This window comes from Mus musculus, chromosome 9 (genome assembly GCF_000001635.26).
Source record: "Mus musculus strain C57BL/6J chromosome 9, GRCm38.p6 C57BL/6J".
NCBI classification, from domain to species: domain Eukaryota; kingdom Metazoa; phylum Chordata; class Mammalia; order Rodentia; family Muridae; genus Mus; species Mus musculus.
In genome coordinates this window covers 32,250,248-32,271,383 of record NC_000075.6, presented here as the reverse complement: position 1 = coordinate 32,271,383, position 21,136 = coordinate 32,250,248, and the positions used below count along the sequence as shown (strand labels likewise).

Here is a 21,136-nt window from a genome sequence, read left to right as displayed (position 1 = left end):
CAGCCACATTCTCTAAACTAAAGTGGGACTCAGTCCAGAGAACTAAGATAACCTTTAAACTGTAATAGAACCAGGCACTGTCCTGGCCCACTCACCTGTGATTCTGAGCTCAGTATTGGGAGCCTTTTCCTGGCTTCGTGGAAGCCACTCCTTGCATGTTTAGCTTCTTTGAAGAGTCAGAAAATCATACCTTTCAGCCTCCTAATAGTTATAAGTGCTAATAGAAGAGACCAATTTCCCACCACAATTAAGTAAGCAGTATTACGAAGAACTTATAAGGACAGTAACGGACTTGCTAGCAGTTCCAGGAAACTATGAACCACAGTCAGGACAATAACTTTCAGAAATTTCTTGTAGGTCTTGGGGTACCTGGAGATTTACCTCACAAGGTGCAGCACCAATGGAGCTCTGATAAAGTAGATCATTCAGGAACTAATTCTCATTTATCTAAATGTCGTCATTTCTTGGCATATTGGTTTTATGTTTGCTGAAACTATCTAAGCCCTGTTTTGTTTTGTTTTGTTTTGTTTTGTTTTGTTTTGTTTTGTTCTTCTCTCGAAGTTGCTATGCCTAGGGAAAAAAAAGAGATCTTTTTCCTCTTCACTGTCTATATTCAGAAATGATTTGTAGGGGGTGTGTATTGAGAGAAGGTCTGTCTCACCTCCAAGCAACCTGTCTTTCTAACTTTCCAGACACTCCATTCAGTTTTATGATGAGCTCTTGATAGCACATGGACACAAAACAAACAAGATTCATTCTTTCCATGGACAATGGTCTGCTGTCTCCCACCTGGCCAAGATGAAGGACTCTTGAGCATCTTCTTAATGCTTTGCAATGGACCTGATCATACTTCCAATAATTGTAGGGACTATACCAGACTACTGCTTAAAGCACTAGAATGGAATACTAAAAGGAACAGGAGACAGAAGTCCTGCCTTCTAGAGTCCACATTCCAGATGAGTAAGATAATACATAAATTGAGATAATAGCCAATCAGGGTTTGAGAGTGCAGTAGAGCATTTTAGATAGGATGACTGAGGAAGCCATTTCCAAGGCAATGATGAAATGAAAGAGCAAGGAACTGAACATCTGGGTTTGAACCTGTGCTAAGACTGAGTGGAAGTAAACTGACATGTTTATGGAAGAGCAACGGGGCCCATGAGACTGCAGTGACATGCCAGAGGGAAGGTGGTCACACTTGGCTTTCAGGCCAACTCTCAGGAAAGATTTGCTACGCTTTCCTCCATTTCCCCGGGGCTGGAGGAAGACATCATTGTCACTTCCAAAGGCCCCTCTACCTCCAGTATATGGTCAGAAAGCTGTAAATATAAGGCTGACCTTCTTTTCTAATGTGTATGGATGTTTTTCCTACATGTATGACGTGCTTGAGGAAACCAGAAGAAAGTATTGGCTGCCCTGGCACTTTTGTTGTGAACCACCACATGTGTGCTCACTGGAAGAGCAGCTAGAACTCTTAACTGCTGAACCATCTCTCCAGCCCCCAGAAACTGGGTTTGAGCCAGTGCAAAAGTGTGAGAGAGAGGGGGAGGGGGGAGGGGGAGGGGGGGAGAGGGAGAGGGAGGGAGAGGGAACCACCATGAGCAACAACACTGGTGAATACATTGCTATCTCTAACCTATTCTGCCTCTTTTTTTTTCTTTCTCAAAGCCTTATTACTCCTGTAGGCTGTCTTGGGTTTTAATCACTGGTCTTTGCTAGCAGGATGTCAAAACAGTGTTCTGCATGATGTTGTGTTTCCAGTTCCAGAATTCAGTGGGAGGATGAGTCGAGTGGAATTGGATGAAAGGTGACAGAGCCATGTGTTGTGCCAAGCTCAAGGTCTAGTGACCTTCCCAGGGTACATTCCCAACGAATGGGAACAAGAATGGCTCACCTTACTTTGCTTGTGGGATGCATTTGTACATATGTGTGGTCACATGTCTAGCACAACATGCTTATGAAAGTCAGAGGACAATGTTGGGTGCTGATCCTTGACTTCCACCTAGTTTAGGACATGGTCTCTGTTCTTCGCTCTTGCATATACCAGGCTAGCTGGTCCATGGCCTTCTGGATATTCTCCTGTCTCAGTTAATCTTGCCATAGAAGCTCTGGGATTACAGATGTGCTGTATATGAGTTCTATGTATTCAGAATTAAATTCTCACACTTGCATGGCAAGCACTTTTCCCATTCTGCTATTTTCATCAGGGCAAGTTTCATTTTAACGACTCACACCATGTTCTCCCACATTCAGCTCCTTACACCCTGGCTCAGGAATTATGATTCCAAGGATGAAAGTAGATATAAGGGATTAGGGCCTGCACGGGGAACTTTTACCCAATCACTGGCATCCACAGCAAAAAAGAAGCCTCTGTGTGTGTGCGTACATGTGCACACACTCGTGTGTATGAGTGCATGTGTGTTAAAGACACTGAGATTTTGATGCCATTACTTATTGCAAAAACCTAGTTTATGTTAACTCAGGGGTAGGGATGGTATTCCCTGCAGTTACCAGTAGCATCAGTCACCCAGGCACTCCTGTATCATGGTTTCCTGGTGTTTGAAGACACACATTGGGCCAGACGTGAGATAGAGAAAAACTGCAGGCCCTGGACTCAAAAACCTAGGGTTGACTCCCATTGAACGTCAGTTGAATGAGTCCAGGTATATTATTTACACTATCTGGTCTCAGCTCCTTTGTGTTCATAGTGCTGAAGAATTCCAGCTCACAAAACTGATCAGAAAGATTGATGAGTTAATACTAATGTATGCAAGATATTTAAGACAGCTTTGTACATACGAACTGATCACTAAGCTGTTAGTGCTGTTAGCACTTTCAACACTATTAGTGCATACTGTTCTTTGGACAAGCACTCGTTATTAACTCTGGTAAAATCTGGAAGAATATATGCACATCTAAGGATAATAGGAAACACGCTAATCATTCACCAAGTTTTATTAACTCAGTATGGAGAGGAAGGCAGAGCCATCTCTTTCTAGCATGTTTACATACACACAGACACACTTTTCTCCCTAGCATTTTTTGCCCAGCAATCCACAAACTCATTCTGTCTTGTGTTATGACTGGTGAGCCTATGAGCAATGGATCCAAAAATGGAGTACAACCACACAGATGCCTGCAGAAAAAAAAAAGTCATGGCTCTGAGGTCCCTGGGACCGTTTTCAGATACAGAAAACACAGCTCTGACACAGAACGTGGACACTGTTCAAGAGTCGCATGATCAATAAGGAAATAAAGGTTTCACTGGAAAGCTTTTTTTTTTTTTAAAAAAAAGTATTTTTGGCATTTATTAAGACCTTGTAGTAAGCAATTATATTGTTTAGAGACTCAATGTGATGTCTCTTTACTAAATTATGCCTTGACATCTAACACCAGAACCCCTTTCTTAAAAAGTTTATTAGCCATGCAAAAATAACAGCAATAATTTTACTTGCTTACTTACTTACTTACTTACTTACTTAATTTACAGACAGGGTCTTAGTATATAGCTCTGCTGGGCCTAATGTTTACTCTGTAGACTAACCTGGCCTTAGACTCAGAGATTTACCTGTTTCTGCTTCTCAAGCTCTTGAATTTCAGGATTATACCACCACTTGGCTCTTCCTTTTGAATTGCATCTGTGTGTGTGTGTACGCATATATGCCTGTCTATGTGGGTGTATGTGGAGGCCTGAAACTAACATTAGATTGATCTATCACTCTCCGCCTCGTTTTCTGAGACAGGATCTCCCATCGATCCTGGAGCTTACAATTTTGGTTAGACTGGTTAACCAGGCAATGCCTCTGTGAATCTTCCTGCCTCCTCCCTCCGTGAGGATTACAGGAACTCCCTGCATGCACAGCTTTTTACACGGGTGCTGGGGATGCAGACTGGGGGCCTCGGGTTTGTGCAGCCAGCACTTCACCCATTGAGCACAGCACAGCACAGCAGTCTCTTTCTTTTATGACTGACATAAAATAAACTGTAAATGAATACAACTGAAATGAATTAAAGCCTCACAAGCAACTGTTAGCATAGGATGCTCCTCCTTTTAGTGGCTGTGTGGCGTTTCACTGTTTTGGTGAACTCTGGCCCATTTGTCACTTGCTCTCCAACTATGCCTTTTAAGGAGGCACGTGTAACTCAGTCCTTACCGAAACTGTTGGTAGCTACTACACATTACTATTCCCATCTAGACATGGGGCTGTAGCACCATAGTACACCATGATGGGATTGTGTGGGTGAAGAAGTCTGTTAGTCTCACTGGTGGCCAGGTAGCAAAAAGAAGAGCAGGTATCCCAATACTCTTCTCAAACATTCCTAGTGAACTTCCTTCCATAAAGGCCCATTTCTTAAAGGTCCCACCACTGACTAATAAGAAAGTAGGCTGGAGACCAAGTACATGTGGGCCTTTAGAGAACATCTCAAGTCTAAACTCTAGCACTCAGTATTCCTAAAGCGATGGGAAACCAAGGTGTAAGCCAAGAAGTGATAGCGTTAAATGAACTAGACCCAAGTTCCTGTAATGAGAGTCAACCTATGAACTAGGCTGCCTTCATCAGCACTCAGCCTTGACCCCAGAACCCCACTGAGAGGCCACCAACACTCTAGGTTCCTGAGGCTGACTCCAGACCTATGTGGTCACAACCCTAGTCGCTCCTGCTTTCTAGGTGATTATTATGGGTCAGACATTTTGGGAACTACTAGCTGAGAAACTTCAGGCTTTTTCTTTTAATTGATGTGTATAAAAACATTAGTTGAATGAATCTGCAAAATCCTTGTTCTTAAATGTGGGTGTCAAATGTTCTTTATGGACTAGGATGTATGTGGGCATGTGTGTAAGTCAGAGGTCAGAGGTCAGTGATAGGTGCTTTCTTGGGTCACTCTCCACCTTTTGAGACATTCTCACTGAACCTGGGACTCAACTGTTTAGTCGGGCTGTACGGTCCATGAACATCAGAGTTTTGCCTGTTCGCTTAGCCCACCTCTAGTCACTATCTAGGATTTTTCTATCCATGAACAGGGGCAATGCAGAGTCTCCAACCACATGGCACCCTCACATTCCAAACTTCCTCCCACTTGGCCCCATCTCTTCAAGACTTCATTCACCACCACTCAATAGTGAAGTGCCACAGCTGGCGACTAAAGCCCTTTGCCTTTACAAACATCGGGACATTTCAGATTCCAACTGTCTTAAGGGATCCCAAACTTACCACTGCATCATAGTGGAATAATTTGTTTTGAAGTATACCAGAACCATAGTTTATAGTTTAAAATAGGGCTGCTCAGATGTCTTAGCAGGCTAAGAGTTTGCTGTCAGGTCTGACAAGCTTGACCCCTGGAATTCCCAAGACTGAAGCAAAGAACTGACCTCCTCTATACCTGTGATGCGCTGTGGTACGTACATATGCACACACACACACACACACACACACACACACACAGAGAGAGAGAGAGGGGGGGGGAGAGAGAGAGAATATGAAGCAATGATATTTAAAATAGAAAAATTAAGTCTTGTTTTTTTTAGGAGGCATGTTCTCACAACATGGAAAAGTATGACCAAGGGTCTTAATATTGGTGCTTGCACATACACTGGGTTCTTCTGCAGTGAGTAATTAGCAGCACAGTAAACTACCTTTTTATAGAGCAACACAAATGACTACAAATTCAAACACTGACACTGCAATTTACCATCAAGTCCTGACAGACATACATTTTGGTGAGGTAAGTCCTGCATTTTCATCAGTACCAAGGAAACTTGGTAATAAAATAATTGGAATGACAGACACTAAGAACATGCAGTGTGAGCGTCCAGCCTGTCTTTCTGTCATCTCTGTTGACCTTTTTCCATGGAAACACTACTCAGGTCTGCTTCATTTGGAGCAGGGTTGTTCCAGCATACACAGCATGAGTGGATTGCCAGGGGCACCCAGACCATACAGGAAACTCCTCAGTGCTGGGCAGAAGGGACAGAGCTCCACCAGGCTCTCAAAAATGATTTGAACTTACAGCCCACAGGAGAAGACTCATCTCTGGGAGTTAGCTATTAAGGTCCCCTTTCTCCCAACTCTTGCTGACAGTGAAATGGCATCGGCCAGTTAGACAACTGCATGACTCACATCTACAGCAAGCCACTTCACTGAAAGCCTGCTTCCACTGGGTGTGCCATGCCCAGCTTTGCCACAGGGAACTGAGTCTAGAAGGCTGGTTATTTTCTGGCTACTTCACTCTGAAAACAGGATGTCTGAGATGTGTTGTAAGTATCTGAAGGCATGTGTTTTTCATTCCAACGCCCCCTTTGGAGGATTCTTTGAAGCCAGTTGAGTTTCCTGAGGACTGCATTCTGGGTACCAGGCAGCAGAAGACAGCAGATCCGTTAGAGAAGCCCTAGGACACTGTCTGCTTAGATGTTCCAGAACAGATAGAAGGCCTATGCTCTAAAGATGAGTGTGTGAGCTGAGAGGAATGTAGCCAGATAGCACACTATAGCTCAGTGGACACACGGTATGACCTAACAGGCCATGTGATATGAACACCTAATCCAAACACTCCATCACAACTCCCATCTAGTTCATCTTAATCCATACTTCATCAAAAAGGAAACACATACACAAAGTCTGCTTTAACCTGAAATAATTCTGTTGATATTGGAATTGCTTTCAGTGGGACATTTGCTTTAAACCACAAGATATCTCCATCTCAAGTACAAAAATCCCTTTTCCCCCACCCACCCACCCCAGCCAAACAAACAAGGAAACAAACAAAACCCCAAACCCACAACTCAGTTTCAAATAAGTTTGGAAGAAATGAGACTGTAAATATTTACACAGGGGGCAAGAAGTAAATCACAAAACTATTTACAAAAATACACAAGCTTATATGCATTAACAATTTACACCAGTTCACAAAAATATTAAAACATAAAAAACACTCTATAAATTAAAGAACTCAAAGGTATGATCTAAGACTTCCTAGGATGCGTCTCTCATGCAGGGCATGGTTGAAAATCAGGTTTCGCTATCTCAGAATCTAAACTGTAAAAACAATCATTTTTTTTTAAATCTCTGAACATTAACAGTACTAATCAGATAAGGAAAAGACCCTCTGTGCACACCAACATTATCTTGCATACATTAAAATACTTCATTCTTGACATTTCCGTAACACACAGTACTGACGATCACATGCCTCTAACCATTTGGAAGTAACTTTCTGACATACTTCAGCTTTCTTTATTACTTTCTTGCACTCTCTGCTCAGGTGACACTTTGCCATCATACTGAATGGGTGACCAATAGGGCTGGAACAGAGAAATGGACTTTACAGGAACCTTCTCTGAATTCACTGCTGCTTCCAAACTGACAACCGGCTCTCCTGCTCTGCTCACCTTCCACGTCCCTCCTCTGCACAGAATTAGTCTTGGGATTTTTTTTTTAAACCTGACCCTACATTTTAAAAACTGTTTTACCATTGTAAGAAATGTGCAGGCCCTGCCCTTGGAACTGTCTCAGGGACTTCTCCAAACAGCATTTAAAATACATAAATGTATGTTTTAAAAGAAACTGAACTCAGTAAGAAATAAGGCTCAGATTAGATTTATTAGTAATAGTAAGAACATGATGGATGCCCCTGGAGCTTCTAGCTGAGCTCCTAGACTGCTATCTAGGAACATCTACTTCAATCTAACCAAACCGTGGAATTTCGCCCAAAAGCTAAAATCTGGAGACATGGCTGAAAAAGTTCTAGTGGGGTGAGATTATGTTTAATGTGTAAGGCAGTTCCACTTCCATGACCATAACGCTCCATGCCAACACTTGAAAATAACATTCAGTTCCTGTGTTTGTGAGGTCACACACGAGGCGGACGACACTGAGGTAACCTGGCTCACAGTGATTTGCCATCCGATTTCTGCCCCCACAGAATTAGAGAAACATGTGGGCAAAGCTGTTCAATAGCTGAATCCAAAGTTAAGGCTGGTGCTACATACAGTAAATCACTTTAGACTTCATCTAAAGTTTGTTTTCATAATTATACCAATAATCTGAATTATGATTCTATCTTTAAAATACTTTTTCTGACATTTCTGAACCCAAAGGATGTTATTAATAAAGAAGTTGTTCTAAGGAATCAACCTTAGTATTTATAAAAGAGACTTTAGTTTCAGGAGCAAACACTACGTGTGACAAACTAATCCACAAATATCAAAATTGGCCTGGACCTTGTAGCACTTCTCTTCAGGCAAGGCCTGAAGTTACAGAAGCAACTTGTCTCACTCACTGTGGCACTGGCCTCTATCCCTCCATCTGTGCTGCTAAGGATAGTGTTCAGGGCTGGTGTAGTCTTCCAGAGGCCAATGAGTTGCCTCCTTGACAAAAAAGATGACTAAGGCTACAAAAAAATTTTAAAAAAGGTGTCTGCCAACACATCTACACATCTGTATGCCACGTGGCGGCACCCATCAGGTTTCCGGACACTCTGATAGTCAGGTCTGCACTTTTAATGCAGATGCCCAAGTTCTCATAGACCTTTGCATGTATTGGTGTTTCCAGATATCTGCTTTGGACTTCATTGTTACTCTCTGGTCAATCTGGGAAATAAAGAAAACCTCGTAGACTATCTCCAAATATGAGCATGTTCTTAAAACTTTAATTCTAAATATATAACCTTAAAATGCAACTATATGATTTAATTACAAAGACTGCCATAAACCTAATCTTTCACAAATTCACAGCAGTCACAGCAGCAGGACTTTAGCCTCTTGAAAGATTTCTTCCTTTGCTCTAAATAAAAGATACTCTAATCCAAAAAAGCCAGAGCAGCAACCATCCAGTAAATGGAATGAAATCTCCTGTGTCTCCTACGGAGTATTTAAAAGATACAAATGTACAAAACTCAAGTATCATCATGATTTATGGAATGAAATGCCAATCTAACTCAATCTAAACACAGGACTGCCTGACCAGTCTCCACTGTCTAGGGTGAGATGGGCCGAGAAAACCAGAGGGAAGCTGGGCCAGAGGTGCCACATCCCAAACCCAGTAAGGAATGCAACTTTCAAAACAAAGTCCTGGGCATTCACATGTTTAACACGTCTAGAGAGTTAGAAAGAACTATTCTGAAATGCTGGTGTCGGTGACAAATGCAGCAAGCCTGTGACCGCACAATGAGGGGAGCCAAACCACGCGACCCCCAGAATGCCAGTGGATGAGACGGACTGTGTACTGAGGAACAACGAACAATGTACAGTTGCCTAACAGACAACTTCTAGGGATCCTACAAATTCCCAGGGGATCTGTACTCTAGGTCAGAAACATAATAGTGTGTACATTTCTATCCCTAGAAAACGGATTTCTGTAGTTAGACACGCTGTCCTTTCTTAAGGAGAACACTGTGGATGATTCTGTACTGGCACTAAAGTGTGCGGATCTTGTTGTGGGCCATGCAGGCTGGTAGCACACTGGAAGCACTACTGATGCTCTATGTTAGCAGAGTTCACTGACAATACATATGAACTTCATCTTTCAAAGAAAGCTCCTTAGGAGCTCCCACCCTGTCAAGAGAACAATTATTGACAGTGCGGAATATGGCTCACATTGGACCTGCTACTTACAGTGATGTGGCACTAAATGCTGAAAATCCTAATTCCTTTACCTTTTAATCCACTAGCAGTCTAAGTGACGTAGCTCAAGGATCAGGGAGTTTTTCTCCTCTCTAATTTAGAATACTAGACTCCTTTGTGGAGAGGGATAATGAAAGCAGAAAAGAGTGGAGAGTCCACCTGGGCAGGCTACACGGCCCTGGACAGGGGAGTGGGAACACAACAAGAAATGCGGAAGCCCACCAGGAAATAGAGGCAAACTGCTCTGAGCTAGGTTGCAAGTGCTAAGAAGGAAGGGCAAAGTTAAATTCAGTGGGTTAAAGGCAGTCCTTGGGGTCCTAGAGATCAGCCCTATAGAGCAAGTAGGGTCTACGGCCGGCGAGAACTTCTTTACTAGGCTTTCAGCACAGCACTTTACATCATCCAGCTCTCTGTAAGGACAAACAGCACAGCCTGTGATGGATAAGGCGGTAATGAGTGGGAGGGGAAGGTGGTGATTTGCTTTTATTATACTTCTTTCATGTGGCCAAGGGGTTTGTAGCTTTTTTTTCTTTCTTAAATCTTTTTGGTTATTGGAAAAAAAATAGAACAGTCCACTGTCCAGCAGAGGCTGCTTCAACTCTATTGCTCCCGGGGCTCATTCTGCATGGATCTGCGTGTCGGGATGTGGCAAGGACAACTCTGTGGGCAGGAAGGCCCCCTGACCCAATGCTGTGGCGTATGTCCTGCTCTGTGGATGGACAAAGCCAGAGGGCACATAGGCCCCCATGCCCGCCCCTCCAAAGCCTCCTCGCTGGTGCTGGGGCAGGGAGTGGTAATCCTCCAGGTTATCATACTGGGACACAACAGTCATGCTGCTCTGGCGCTTGCTGTGTGTCTGATACTGGTATAGCACGCTGGGGTCCCTCTCCAGGTTCTGGGTATGGTGAAGTTTTAGGCTGTGACTCCTCTCTGGTTTGGGGGGTGGGACCATAGACTGAGAGAAGTGTTCCTCCTCCTTGTAGCAGTCTCTGGAGTGTTTCTCAGGGCCAGGTGGCTGCCTGGCTCGAGGTCTGTCCAGATCTTTGGGAAGCCTCACTTCCTTGTGGTTCAGGGTTAGAGACCCCTGCCCTGATGTCATATATTTCCCAGAGTTATGGTAGTTGCTTGGCTCAGAAGTGTCTGGCATCCCTTTGGACCCATAATCTAACTGGCCAGCTCCCTGGGGATAAGGTGGTCCATTTTTTGATTCACATAATTGCCTATGGCTTGCTTCCTGATGCGCCCTGTGCTCTGGGAGGCTACAACCCATATCGTGAAGCTTTCTGTTCCTAAGGCTGCTTTGCTTCTGCGGGAGGGATGGCTTTTCTGCCTGTGTGCTGCCATACCCTCCATGATGGTGGGCTCTGTCAAATTCGGACTCTGGGTGCTTCCTGTAGAAACGCTCGTCCCCCTCAGGACTGACAGCCTTGGCTGGGTGCCGTCCCTCTTTCCCCTCTGCCACAGAGAGAAGTCCAGTTTTCCCAGGATCTGATTTGCTGCGCAGATGGATGACATAGATCCCTCCCAAGTCTTCTTGCACAGCTGGTGTCATGTTGTCATACTGCGACATGATAGGCCCTTTTACCTTCTGCCGTGCTCGGCTCTCTCGGCGGATGGACTGCATGCGGTATTTTTCCATGTCCTCAAGGTCCCATGAGGTGTAGGTGTGCTTTCCGTCAGCAGTGGGGGGCATAGTGACTACATTATGGTCATTACCAGAGAAATAGCCAGTTGCATTGGCCCGTGGGCGTGGAGGCAAACCAGCATAGTTGTACACGTTCTTTCCTTGTAGCCTTGGATTGTAGAAAGCAAAGTCCCGACTGGACAGGCGGTGGAGGGGCCGCAGCTGGACTGTGCCATAGGCATCGACATCACACAAGGCCCCCTCAGGACTGTAATAGGAGCTGGAGGAGCTGGAGTACGGACTATAGCGATAATGGACCCGTCCATTCTCAAAGTAAGGCTGAAGCTGAGTTACGTGATAGTCTGAGCGGGCCTGGGAGGACTGGTATGGCTTATACTGGTAGACTGGTCTTGGGCAGTAGGCTGGTTCATCATCTGGGGGAACTTCTGTCCGTGAAATGGGAACAGAGCGGATCATGGAAGGTGGGGGTGCATGGAGGGACTGTACCCTCCGGATGGTAGGGTAAGGTAGAATGTCTTCAGGGCAACAAGGATTCCTAACCGAGGAGCCCAGAGAAGAGACATACTCAACCCGACTACACGGCTTGGAGTGGTGTCCAGACATGTTTCTTCCCGGCGCCACATAGGTGTTATAACGAGGACCCATGGAGGCTGGTGGCTCTGACCGGGCACCATATACCTGATGTGGCTCCAACTTATTGTGGTGTGGAGGAACACTCTGGGGGCGAAACTGGCAGTTTGGAGTCATATTGAAATGCAAACAGTTTTCTGGACCAAAGGGCTCTGCGGTGACATCAGGCCTAGCAAAGGAGGAATAGGCTATCTTCTGAGAAGCATGCTTAGGCTGTGAGACGGGGAGTGGCACGGGCATCACATCATCCACTGAGGCTGACGAAGGGACAAAGGAGTGGTAATTTGAACTGCTGGTGGCATCTGCAGCGCTGGAGTGCAAGGCAGCAGCCATCTTGCTCTCCATTGTCCGTGTTGGGGGAACTGGGGCAGCAAAGCCACAGGAATGGCCAGGAAAAGACTCAGCACGTAAGTGGAGTGGTGGAGCCCTGCTGCTTTCCCGAACCTTCTCAGGCAGTCCAGGCTGAGGAGCAGAGGCGCCCATGGGACACTGGGCAGCAGCAGTGCCATCACTGAGGAAGATGGGTGCGGGGTCACCCATGGCCCGAGACTCAGGTGGCCTCTCGGGAGCTGGAGCCGTTCCCTGGACCTGTGGGAAGACAGCGATGTTAAGAGTCTGTTGTTTAACACCAACCCCTCAAAGCTAAATGCTAATACATTTATAAGGGGCAAACCCAGGCTATTTGGGTGACAGCTCAAACTTTGTCCAAGCTCTTCAGTTACACTGAACCTGACCCATAGCCCCCCAAAAAAGAGTATGTGTGTGTCTACACAGTACGCTATTACCTATGGAGACATGTGTAGTGTTTGCTAACTCCTGCTAGGGTTGAAATGTGAAGAGAGACTGCCTACAATGGTATCTTAATGTGCAGAACCAATGACAGGATTAGGCAAAAAAACCAGTGCTGGGCCTAAAAAAAATAAACATCCTACCTATTGGTCTCAGCACCAAGAAGATTTTATTTAATGAAAGCAGCTGATTTTATCAGCTGGCAGGAGTTTCAGAGTGACTCAGTTCCATGTAGCAAGCAGTTTTAAACTTCCAGATACAGGGAAGAGTTTCAAAGTGACTTGTCTGCAGTGGCAGCATGTGAGGGCTTACTGCCTCTGCGTTTTGTCCATCCTGTCAGTGGGCCCACAGATAAAATATGTTGTCCCTGAGAGGTAAGTTCTACAGCTAGTACCCTCCAGGAAGGGCCAGAATTTTAACTCCTTTTGGTTAAGGTTACCACAAAACCTGTAGGAATTAGGAAAACTCTTTGGCACTCTGTATCTAGCACTCCCACCCCCCCAACGCAGGCATTTGAACTATGCAACACAGCTGCTCACAGCAGGGAAATAACAAGAACTCCAGATATCATCACTCCTTAGACCTCTGAAAGCCCTGGAGATGAAGTACCTTCAATACAGACATCAAGGGTTGGGTAGTCACAAGGTGGTCACATGACTCACTCTCAGTCACCTGAACAGTGAGGCAGCTGGAAAAGACAATCACTACTGCAGCCCTGGGCTCCCTCTGCCTCATTCTGTCAGTGTGTCCCCGTGAAAGAGCTCAGTGCTTCAGGAAGGAAGGAGAAGCAGCAAGGATAGTTAAGCTGCAGTCACCAGGGGCTGCTCTGTCATTACACAAAGCCAATAGCCAGGCACAGGCAGAGACCGCCTGCTTCAAATGGCAGATTCCATGGAAATCTGCCACCTGACTGACACGCATCTGACTAAAAGATAATACATCCTACCGAATGGCATACCTTGGGAAAAGTATACTACTTCACTGACTTCCTCTCTAGCTTACCTTGTGGGAATTATTTAATCCTATACTTGGTGCTTCTTGTACCTGCCCCACAACTGGTGGCTGCTCTGCAGGCCTCTGGGAAGGAGGTGGAGGGAGGGGCCGATTAGTTCTGTGCGTGCGCTGAAGGGTGGCAGCCACAAAATCAGCAGCCGAGGGCTGCTCAGCCAGGACCCTGCTGGCCTCGCTGTTGCTCGGTTCCGCTCTTGCTGGAGTTGCCATCATGTAAGCCATGGTGGCTGTGCTGGAATTCTCTTCAGGGGACCCAGAGAGAGGGTGGTGGGCTTTGTCCCTAGGCAAAGTAGAAGGCATGGGAGATTTGTCTGTAAGTTCTGAGGAATGGTGGGGTTTATCCACACTGGTACCAAGGTAAGAGAGGGGCTGATCTCCACAGGAGAAATGGAGTGGAGACTGGTCCTGCTCCAAAAAGGAGACAGTGGACACGCTGCTCTTCCCAGCGTGGTCTTCAGGGAAACTTCCATGATCATCAGACTTCTCTGAGTCTGTTAAGGGAGCTGAAGTGCTTCTAGCCTTTTCTGGATCCCCAGATATATGGTTTCGATGTAGCGAATTCCCTATTAAGTCTACTTGGTGGAGTTGCTCCCCAGAGTCAGTTGTGTTGGACTGGGTGGGACCTCCCATAGCTGCTGCCTCAGGGAGAGGCTGGTTACAGTTTCCGAGTCCATTGATCTGCGGGTGGAACTGCTCTGCTGGCCGGTCCGTTTGGAAACAGGTTTTATCTAGAGTAAGGCTAGAGTAGGAACTAGGCAGCTTCTCTTCAGATGGAACGACTGCCGTGTCTCCATAACTAGTGCACCCAGCCTGGGAAGCCCCTGGTCTCTTCAGTGTCTGACTTGAGGCTTGCTGTGCAGACTCAGCTAACGCTAGTGCCAACATTCGGGCGACATTTTTCGGAGGCGGTGGTGGTGGGATAAGAGAGACTGAACTGACAGGAACGGGATCCTGAGGGGGGTCATGGGTAACTGCTCCTAGTGGGAAATTGGGAAAAAAAATTAGAATGAAAAGGTAGCTTATGTTACCCTATACGGAAAGCCAAACACTCCCCATGTGATCACTAAAAACATAAAAATATGCCTTCCATATTTCAAAATTGCAATCCATGATCTTCTATCCCACATGCAAATGCTGCTGAAACCACATCTGGTTGAAAGGGAAACTACCACAGTGTTAAAGGCTGCCAGTCCTCTTGAACTGCTACAGAGGGTGGAGGGAAGCAGGCCTCCACTGACTTAGAAAAGGTCACTTAGAGCACAAGCTTCCAGTGCTCAGACTGTGATGGTACTGCTACACTGGCTTGTCAACTTGTAAGGCTAGAATAGAATATGCATTAGAAGAGAAAACAGAATCAAGAGCTACACAGTTGTGCAAAAATTATCCATGAATCCTGACTGTCCAGAGACTTAAGGGGTCCTTTGTGAAGGCTCGCAGCAGGACCATGGGCCCTTTGGGGAGTTTTGTTTGCTTCATTTTAGTTTAGGGCTTTGAGCCCTCAGCACCATTCAGAAAAACATTCTTTGATTCTAGCCTAGCTGTGGAGAAGGCTCTCTTAAAAGGCACAGATGGCACACAGGACGGAAGACCCCTTTTAGCTTAGAGAAGGAACGGAGGAGAACAAACAGTACCTGTCTGACTCTGTCCAGACGGTACAGCCTTGCTCTGACTGCTCAGGACAGGCCGCTCCTCTGTCCCTGGCAACTCTACTTCTTCAGCTGCCCCCTGTTCCAGGGGCTGTGCTTCTGGTTCACAGGTCTCCTGTGCCTCTCTCTCACCTGCTTTCATCTTTCCTAGCTGCAGCTGGGTGGGGGATCTATTTATGACATCTCTTTCTTCCACACTTTTGTCCCAAGATGTAGGTGATGCATTCTGAGCTACAGTATTGGAGACCGTACCGATGACTTCTGATACCCGAGGTGGGAGAGTCACTGAAATAGGCTCAGATATGTTCATGGAAGGAGATTTGCTTAGCTTCCGCCCAATCTTCGGAGAGAAAGCATAAACAACCTTTTCTGTAAATGAAGATGGCTTAGAAGACTTGTCGTCAGTGGGGCTCAAGTCCAGGGTGAAAAACGGACTCAGTTTCTCCTGGACTGGAGATACAGGTTCGGAACTTGCGGTGCTTCCTGGAGTCTGTGACTGGCTACCACCTGCTTCTGCATCCTTCTTACTGGGACTCAGTTTATCCCTGGTATAACCTAATGAATCCAGAAAGGAAGCACCACTCTCCAGACACTCTGACTCAGCTTTTGGAGGACTACATTGAAATGACATGGGATCAAAGTCCAGACTGGCCACTCCGATGTCTGGTGGACTCAAGTCAACATCCTCAGCCGAATGAGGAGACACAAGAGCTGGAATGTGGAGCAGCCCCACTTCCTCTTCACTCTCGTTGTCGTGGGGCAGATTGTCATAGGAATTGCACCGGTTCCCCAGCACGTCGCCATTGAAAGAGGCAGAGAGCGCATCGCTGCTGGATCTGGGTCTTCTAGGTCGGAACAACTTGGAATCACCTGGTAAAAATGGACAGCAATGTCAGAGCATGGCTGTCACAGGACACAGCACCACCACTAGTCACCTATCTAGTACAGCAGGAATCATGCAACTTCAATCTCTCGTCCCATGAACTGTCTCTGGGTGTACAAACATCAGTTACATTTGTGGCAAAAGAACTTCTAAATAAAACACTAATTAAAAAGCACATGAACTACAGCTGATCCACAGCCTGGGTAAGAAAATGGCAAGAGACTCTTGGATTGTATGCCAAACTCAACATTGACAACTGCTATGACTTTGGGCAAATGTTCCTACTTTCTTTGTGTCTTATTTTATCACTGGTCTCATATTTGACTTGCAAGGTAGAAGTCATCACTGAAAGTAGCACCTTGGGTATCAAATAGTAACAAAAGGTTGTTTATTATGGGGAAATATCCTTATGGTACCCCAGACAAGAAGAAATGATACTTCTTCCTAATTAAAAAGTATTTACACACATTTAATAAAGCACTCTATTCACACACTTAAAATCCTTCCTTCTTTTCCAATGAAAACAGGCTTTTCACTTTCCAAGCAAATCCAAGTGGCACAGCTTAGCACAACACTTGCTTTCATAAAGTCTGATTCTGAATTTTAACTTAAGCTGTAACCACACCTCCCTCCAGTATCTGCCAGGTGATGTTGGTCCTTTGGAGGCAGACTCACTTTAAGGTGCCAGGTCCAACTACTAATGACCCTTGAAGACCACCCATCATTAACAAATGAGTCTCAAAGCTGCTCCAGTTACCAAATCTAAAGGAAACAGTGACACTCACTTTTAAGCACTGACAAATATAAATGTTTGCTTTGAAACATTTCAGCCATTTTACATAAACAGTATTTGTTGCCAAAATACCACACCATATTAAAATATCCATGAGTTTTAACTGAACCATACTTAATGCTAATAGTACTGGAAGTGATATTTCACAGCCTTCTTGCTAAGTATATATTCATAACATTGCTGCCTCTGTGTGTTTTATGTAATCCATCCGAGGACACTTTAGTCTTACCGTCAACTGCATGGAGAGAAGTAAGGGACTCTTCACTTTTAGCTGAGCGGAGGGTTCCTTCTGCCCTGCCACCTAAATAATAAAAACCAAGCAGTGTAAAGCCTGTGATTGATTGTTAAGGACTATACAGTTAAAGGGTCTGGACTTTCCCTAGCAACACTTGAATCTCCAAGTGTGATGAGCTGTCCATTTCGCAGTCATATTCAGCTTACTATCCCAGTATGGAATGTGCTGCATCATTCTGTTTCCAGTGTGGGGAAAAAAAATAAAACAAACAACTTTCCAAAGCCTACGAACTTGAGCCCAAAGGTGAACTAAAAGATTCTCTTCTTATAAGTTTCCAAAAGACCAACTTGGTAACCTTGGGTGATGTCTTTACAACTCTTATTTTTACTCGTATGCACATGTTCATGTGAGTATGCCCCACGTGTATGCCAGGGACCGAGGAGGCCAGAGAGGGTAAGGGATCCCTCGGAGGAGTCTCTGCTGCTAGGAAGCAAACTCAGTCCTTTAGAAGAGCTTTCAGCCGGGCGTGGTGGCGCACACCTTTAATCCCAGCACTCGGGAGGCAGAGGCAGGTGGATTTCCGAGTTCCAGGACAGCCAGGGCTACAGAAAGAAACCCTGTCTCAAAAAACAAACCCCCCCCAAAAAAAAAAAAGAAAGAAGAGAAGAGAAGAGAAGAGAAGAGAAGAGAAGAGAAGAGAAGAGAAGAGAAGAGAAGAGAAGAGAAGAGAAGAGGAAAGGAAAGGAAAGGAAAGAAAAGAAGAGCTTTCAGCCACTGAGCCACTCCTCCAGCCCCTCTGATGACATCTTACAGTGGCTCCTTTCTTCAAGGAGGGTGAAAATAAAAGACAAAGAGACATAGAGAAGAAGGCCCCATGAAAACATGGAGTTGTGCTACTTAAAGGCAAGAGATGTCATAGTTTGGAGGCTAATTATGGGATGGATCCCTGGATATGGCAGTCTCTAGATGGTCCATTTAGCCTCCAAACGATGACACCATTGCATACACTAGCAAGCCTTTGTTGCAAGGACCGTGATATAGCTGTCCCTTGTGAGACTAGGACGGGGCCTAGCAAACACAGAAGTGGATGCTCACAGTCAACTATTGGATGGATCACAGGGCCCCCAATGGAGGAGCTAGAGAAAGTATCCAAGGAGCTAAAGAGATCTGCAACCCTATCGGTGGAACAACATTATGAACTAACCAGTACCCCAGAGCTCTTGTCTCTAGCTGCATATGTATCAAAAGATGGCCTAGTCAGCCATCACTGGAAAGAGAAGCCCATTGGACACGCAAACTTTATATGCCCCAGTACAGGGGAATGCCAGGGCCAAAAAATGGGAATGGGTGGGTAGGGGAGTTGGGGGGGGAGTAGGGGGGGACTTTTGGGATAGCATTGGAAATGTAATTGAAGAAAATACGTAATAATAATTAAAAAAAAGGCAAGAGATGCTGGGAGCCGTAAGGGGATAGAAGAGACAGGAGGGTGTCTTCCCTAAGAACTTCAAGTGACCACAGGCGAGGTGACATCTGTCAAACTGTTTCCATACACATTTGTGCTTCCAGTTTCAATTTGTAGTAATTAGTAACAGCAGCCCCAGGAATACTGGTTATTTTTATTGTATACATTAATCTTACCTGCTAAAGTTCCATGTCTTTCTGACCTGTTGATAGCAAGCACAACAAACTGCAGATACTCTGAGCTCTGTTTCTTATGCTCTCTGTGACCTTCCTAACCGTACCTTCCTGCTCTCCTCTCTTGACAACAATTTCTCTGAGTTCTTTACAAATCTCTTCTCCAAGTTGTTCCTCTCCCCAGCCTGCTCTCATCTCCTGAGAAAGGACTCTCAGTCGCCTTAAAGATCAGGTGAACTGTACCTTCTTCAACTCCCAAGTTGAAAGTTCTCTTTCCTGGTGCTGGAGAGCATGCTTAGTGGTTAAGAGCACTGATGCTCTTCAGAGGACCTGGGGTTGATTCCCAGCCCCCACATGGCAGGCAGCTCACAGCCACTATAACTTCAGTTCCAGGGAATCCATGGCTCTCCTCTGGCCTCCATGAGCACCAGGCACATGGAGTGTACACACACAAATGCAAACAAGGGCCGGGCGTGGTGGCACAAGCCTTTAATCCCAGCAGTCGGGAGGCAGAGGCAGGCGGATTTCTGAGTAGGCCAGCCTGGTCTATAAAGTGAGTTCCAGGACAGCCAGGGCTACACAGAGAAATCCTGTCTCGGAAAAAAAAGGTAAAAAAAAAAATGCAAACAAGGCATCCATACACATAAAATATTAAGTTTTTTTGGGGGGGAGAGGGGGGTTTGAGACAGGGTTTCTCTGTGTAGCCCTGGCTGTCCTGGAACTCACTTTGTAGACCAGGCTGGCCTACTCAGAAATCCACTTGCCTCTGCCTCCCAAGTGCTGGAATTAAAGGTGTGGGCCACCATTGCCCAGCAAAATATTAATTTTCTAAAATACAGTTAACATTCTTGACCATCATCCTACCACCATAAGAGCTGACAATGCCAGCCAAAGATGCTAGGCATAAAATTCTCCCTCAGCTGTAACTGCATACTGGGAGTCGTTTTCTCATATAGAAGGCTCTCTAGTTAAACTCTGAAGGCAGGGCACTACCTTAATTTTCTTTCTGCAGAGCCAACATATCTAACAATTAGGTAATAAATTGGTTGTAAACGGTATGATGTAAATGACCTGAGCATTACTTCTAATGGTCCCTAAGAGAAAAATGCTACTAGGTTTTCTAGTTTAAGAACATGTTCGTATCAGAGCACGAGTTTTAAAATCAATTTTAAAGAGTAATTTGCTTAACAGTCATAGATCTGTCTGATGGAACACAGTACTCCATAGGCTAGTCACGTAGGAGAATGACATGGGTGAAACTAGTTATAAACTTGAAAAGTATGCTCAAACACAGACTTGTCAATTTTAAATATGTGAAACTAAAGATCAAAACAAGTACATAACACAGGAGAATTATTACCAGCACTATACAAGCTATGTTACCCTAGAGAAGCAATGACACAAATGCACTACTGGTGTGTGTGTGTGTGTGTGTGTGTGTGTGTGTGTGTGTGTGTGTGTGTGTGTGTAACATCTACACAGTTTTTTTAAGAAACGGAGTTCTTCTCTACGTAACTGATACTATCTTACGAGCTGCAATCACACATGCAGACAACCAAGCTGGGCCACACAACTATGCATGCTTTACAGTGAGGTGTGTCATGATGGCAACGGGAAGGTACACCCAGAGAAGTTGGCTGTGAGCACAGTGGTAGGTGCCAGAAGCCACCAGGCAGTCTGCTACCCAGAACAGGGCAGCTCAGTGCTTACCTTTCAAAGCCATGGCTTTCATTTCTGAGGGCTCACTTTCATTACGCTGCAACTTGCGTTTGGAGACAGAAGAGGACTTCCCCAAATTGAAAAAGGAACGCCAGCTGCCAACGGGAGATTTTTTCATCTTATTCTGAGGCCTCTTTCTATGAAACAAAAAGTAGTTTATCAGTACTAAGATAACCAAGGCTCTATCCCTTCCTACAGAACAAGAAATGAACAAACAATAGAAAGAATGTAACAGCCTGGAGAGGCACAATGGGAGCCACATAGGAGCCTTCCATGCAGCTCTGCAAGGCATGGGAGCTAATGTGGGGAGCAACAAGAACTATAGCTTCAAAGACCACGTGCACCTCAGGATGAAAAAAAGTGCAAAGAAGACATTGATAATAAGCCTCCACAAAGAAGACAGTATAGGACAGCTGAGGCGAGGAGAGAGTGGGGACAGAGGGATGGCAGGAATCCAGACTAAGAGCCAGCTACCTGTGTATAGTTAGATGTCCTTTAAAACCAGATAACCACACAAGAAGCTGATGAAAT

General features: G+C 45.3%; 1 protein-coding gene across 8 annotated transcripts in view; it reads right to left on the bottom strand.

Moving 5' to 3' along the window:
- Positions 1–2,940: 2,940 nt before the first annotated feature.
- Positions 2,941–21,136, bottom strand: part of Arhgap32 (Rho GTPase activating protein 32) — a 251,819-nt gene continuing 233,623 nt past the window's right edge. For 4 of the 8 annotated variants that reach the window (NM_001370957.1, NM_001370958.1, NM_001195632.2 and 1 more), the window contains 5 exons: positions 20,597–20,742; positions 17,246–17,317; positions 15,326–16,210; positions 13,686–14,671; positions 6,619–12,482 (listed from right to left, as the gene is read on the bottom strand). In NM_001370957.1, coding sequence (NP_001357886.1) covers positions 10,236–12,482; positions 13,686–14,671; positions 15,326–16,210; positions 17,246–17,317; positions 20,597–20,742 — 4,336 coding nt within the window. In that variant the 3' untranslated portion in view covers positions 6,619–10,235. Of the gene's footprint in view, positions 12,483–13,685; positions 14,672–15,325; positions 16,211–17,245; positions 17,318–20,596; positions 20,743–21,136 lie in introns of all 8 variants that reach the window. The other 4 variants (XM_006510445.4, XM_030244425.1, XM_006510442.3 and 1 more) reach the window with 3 other exon arrangements.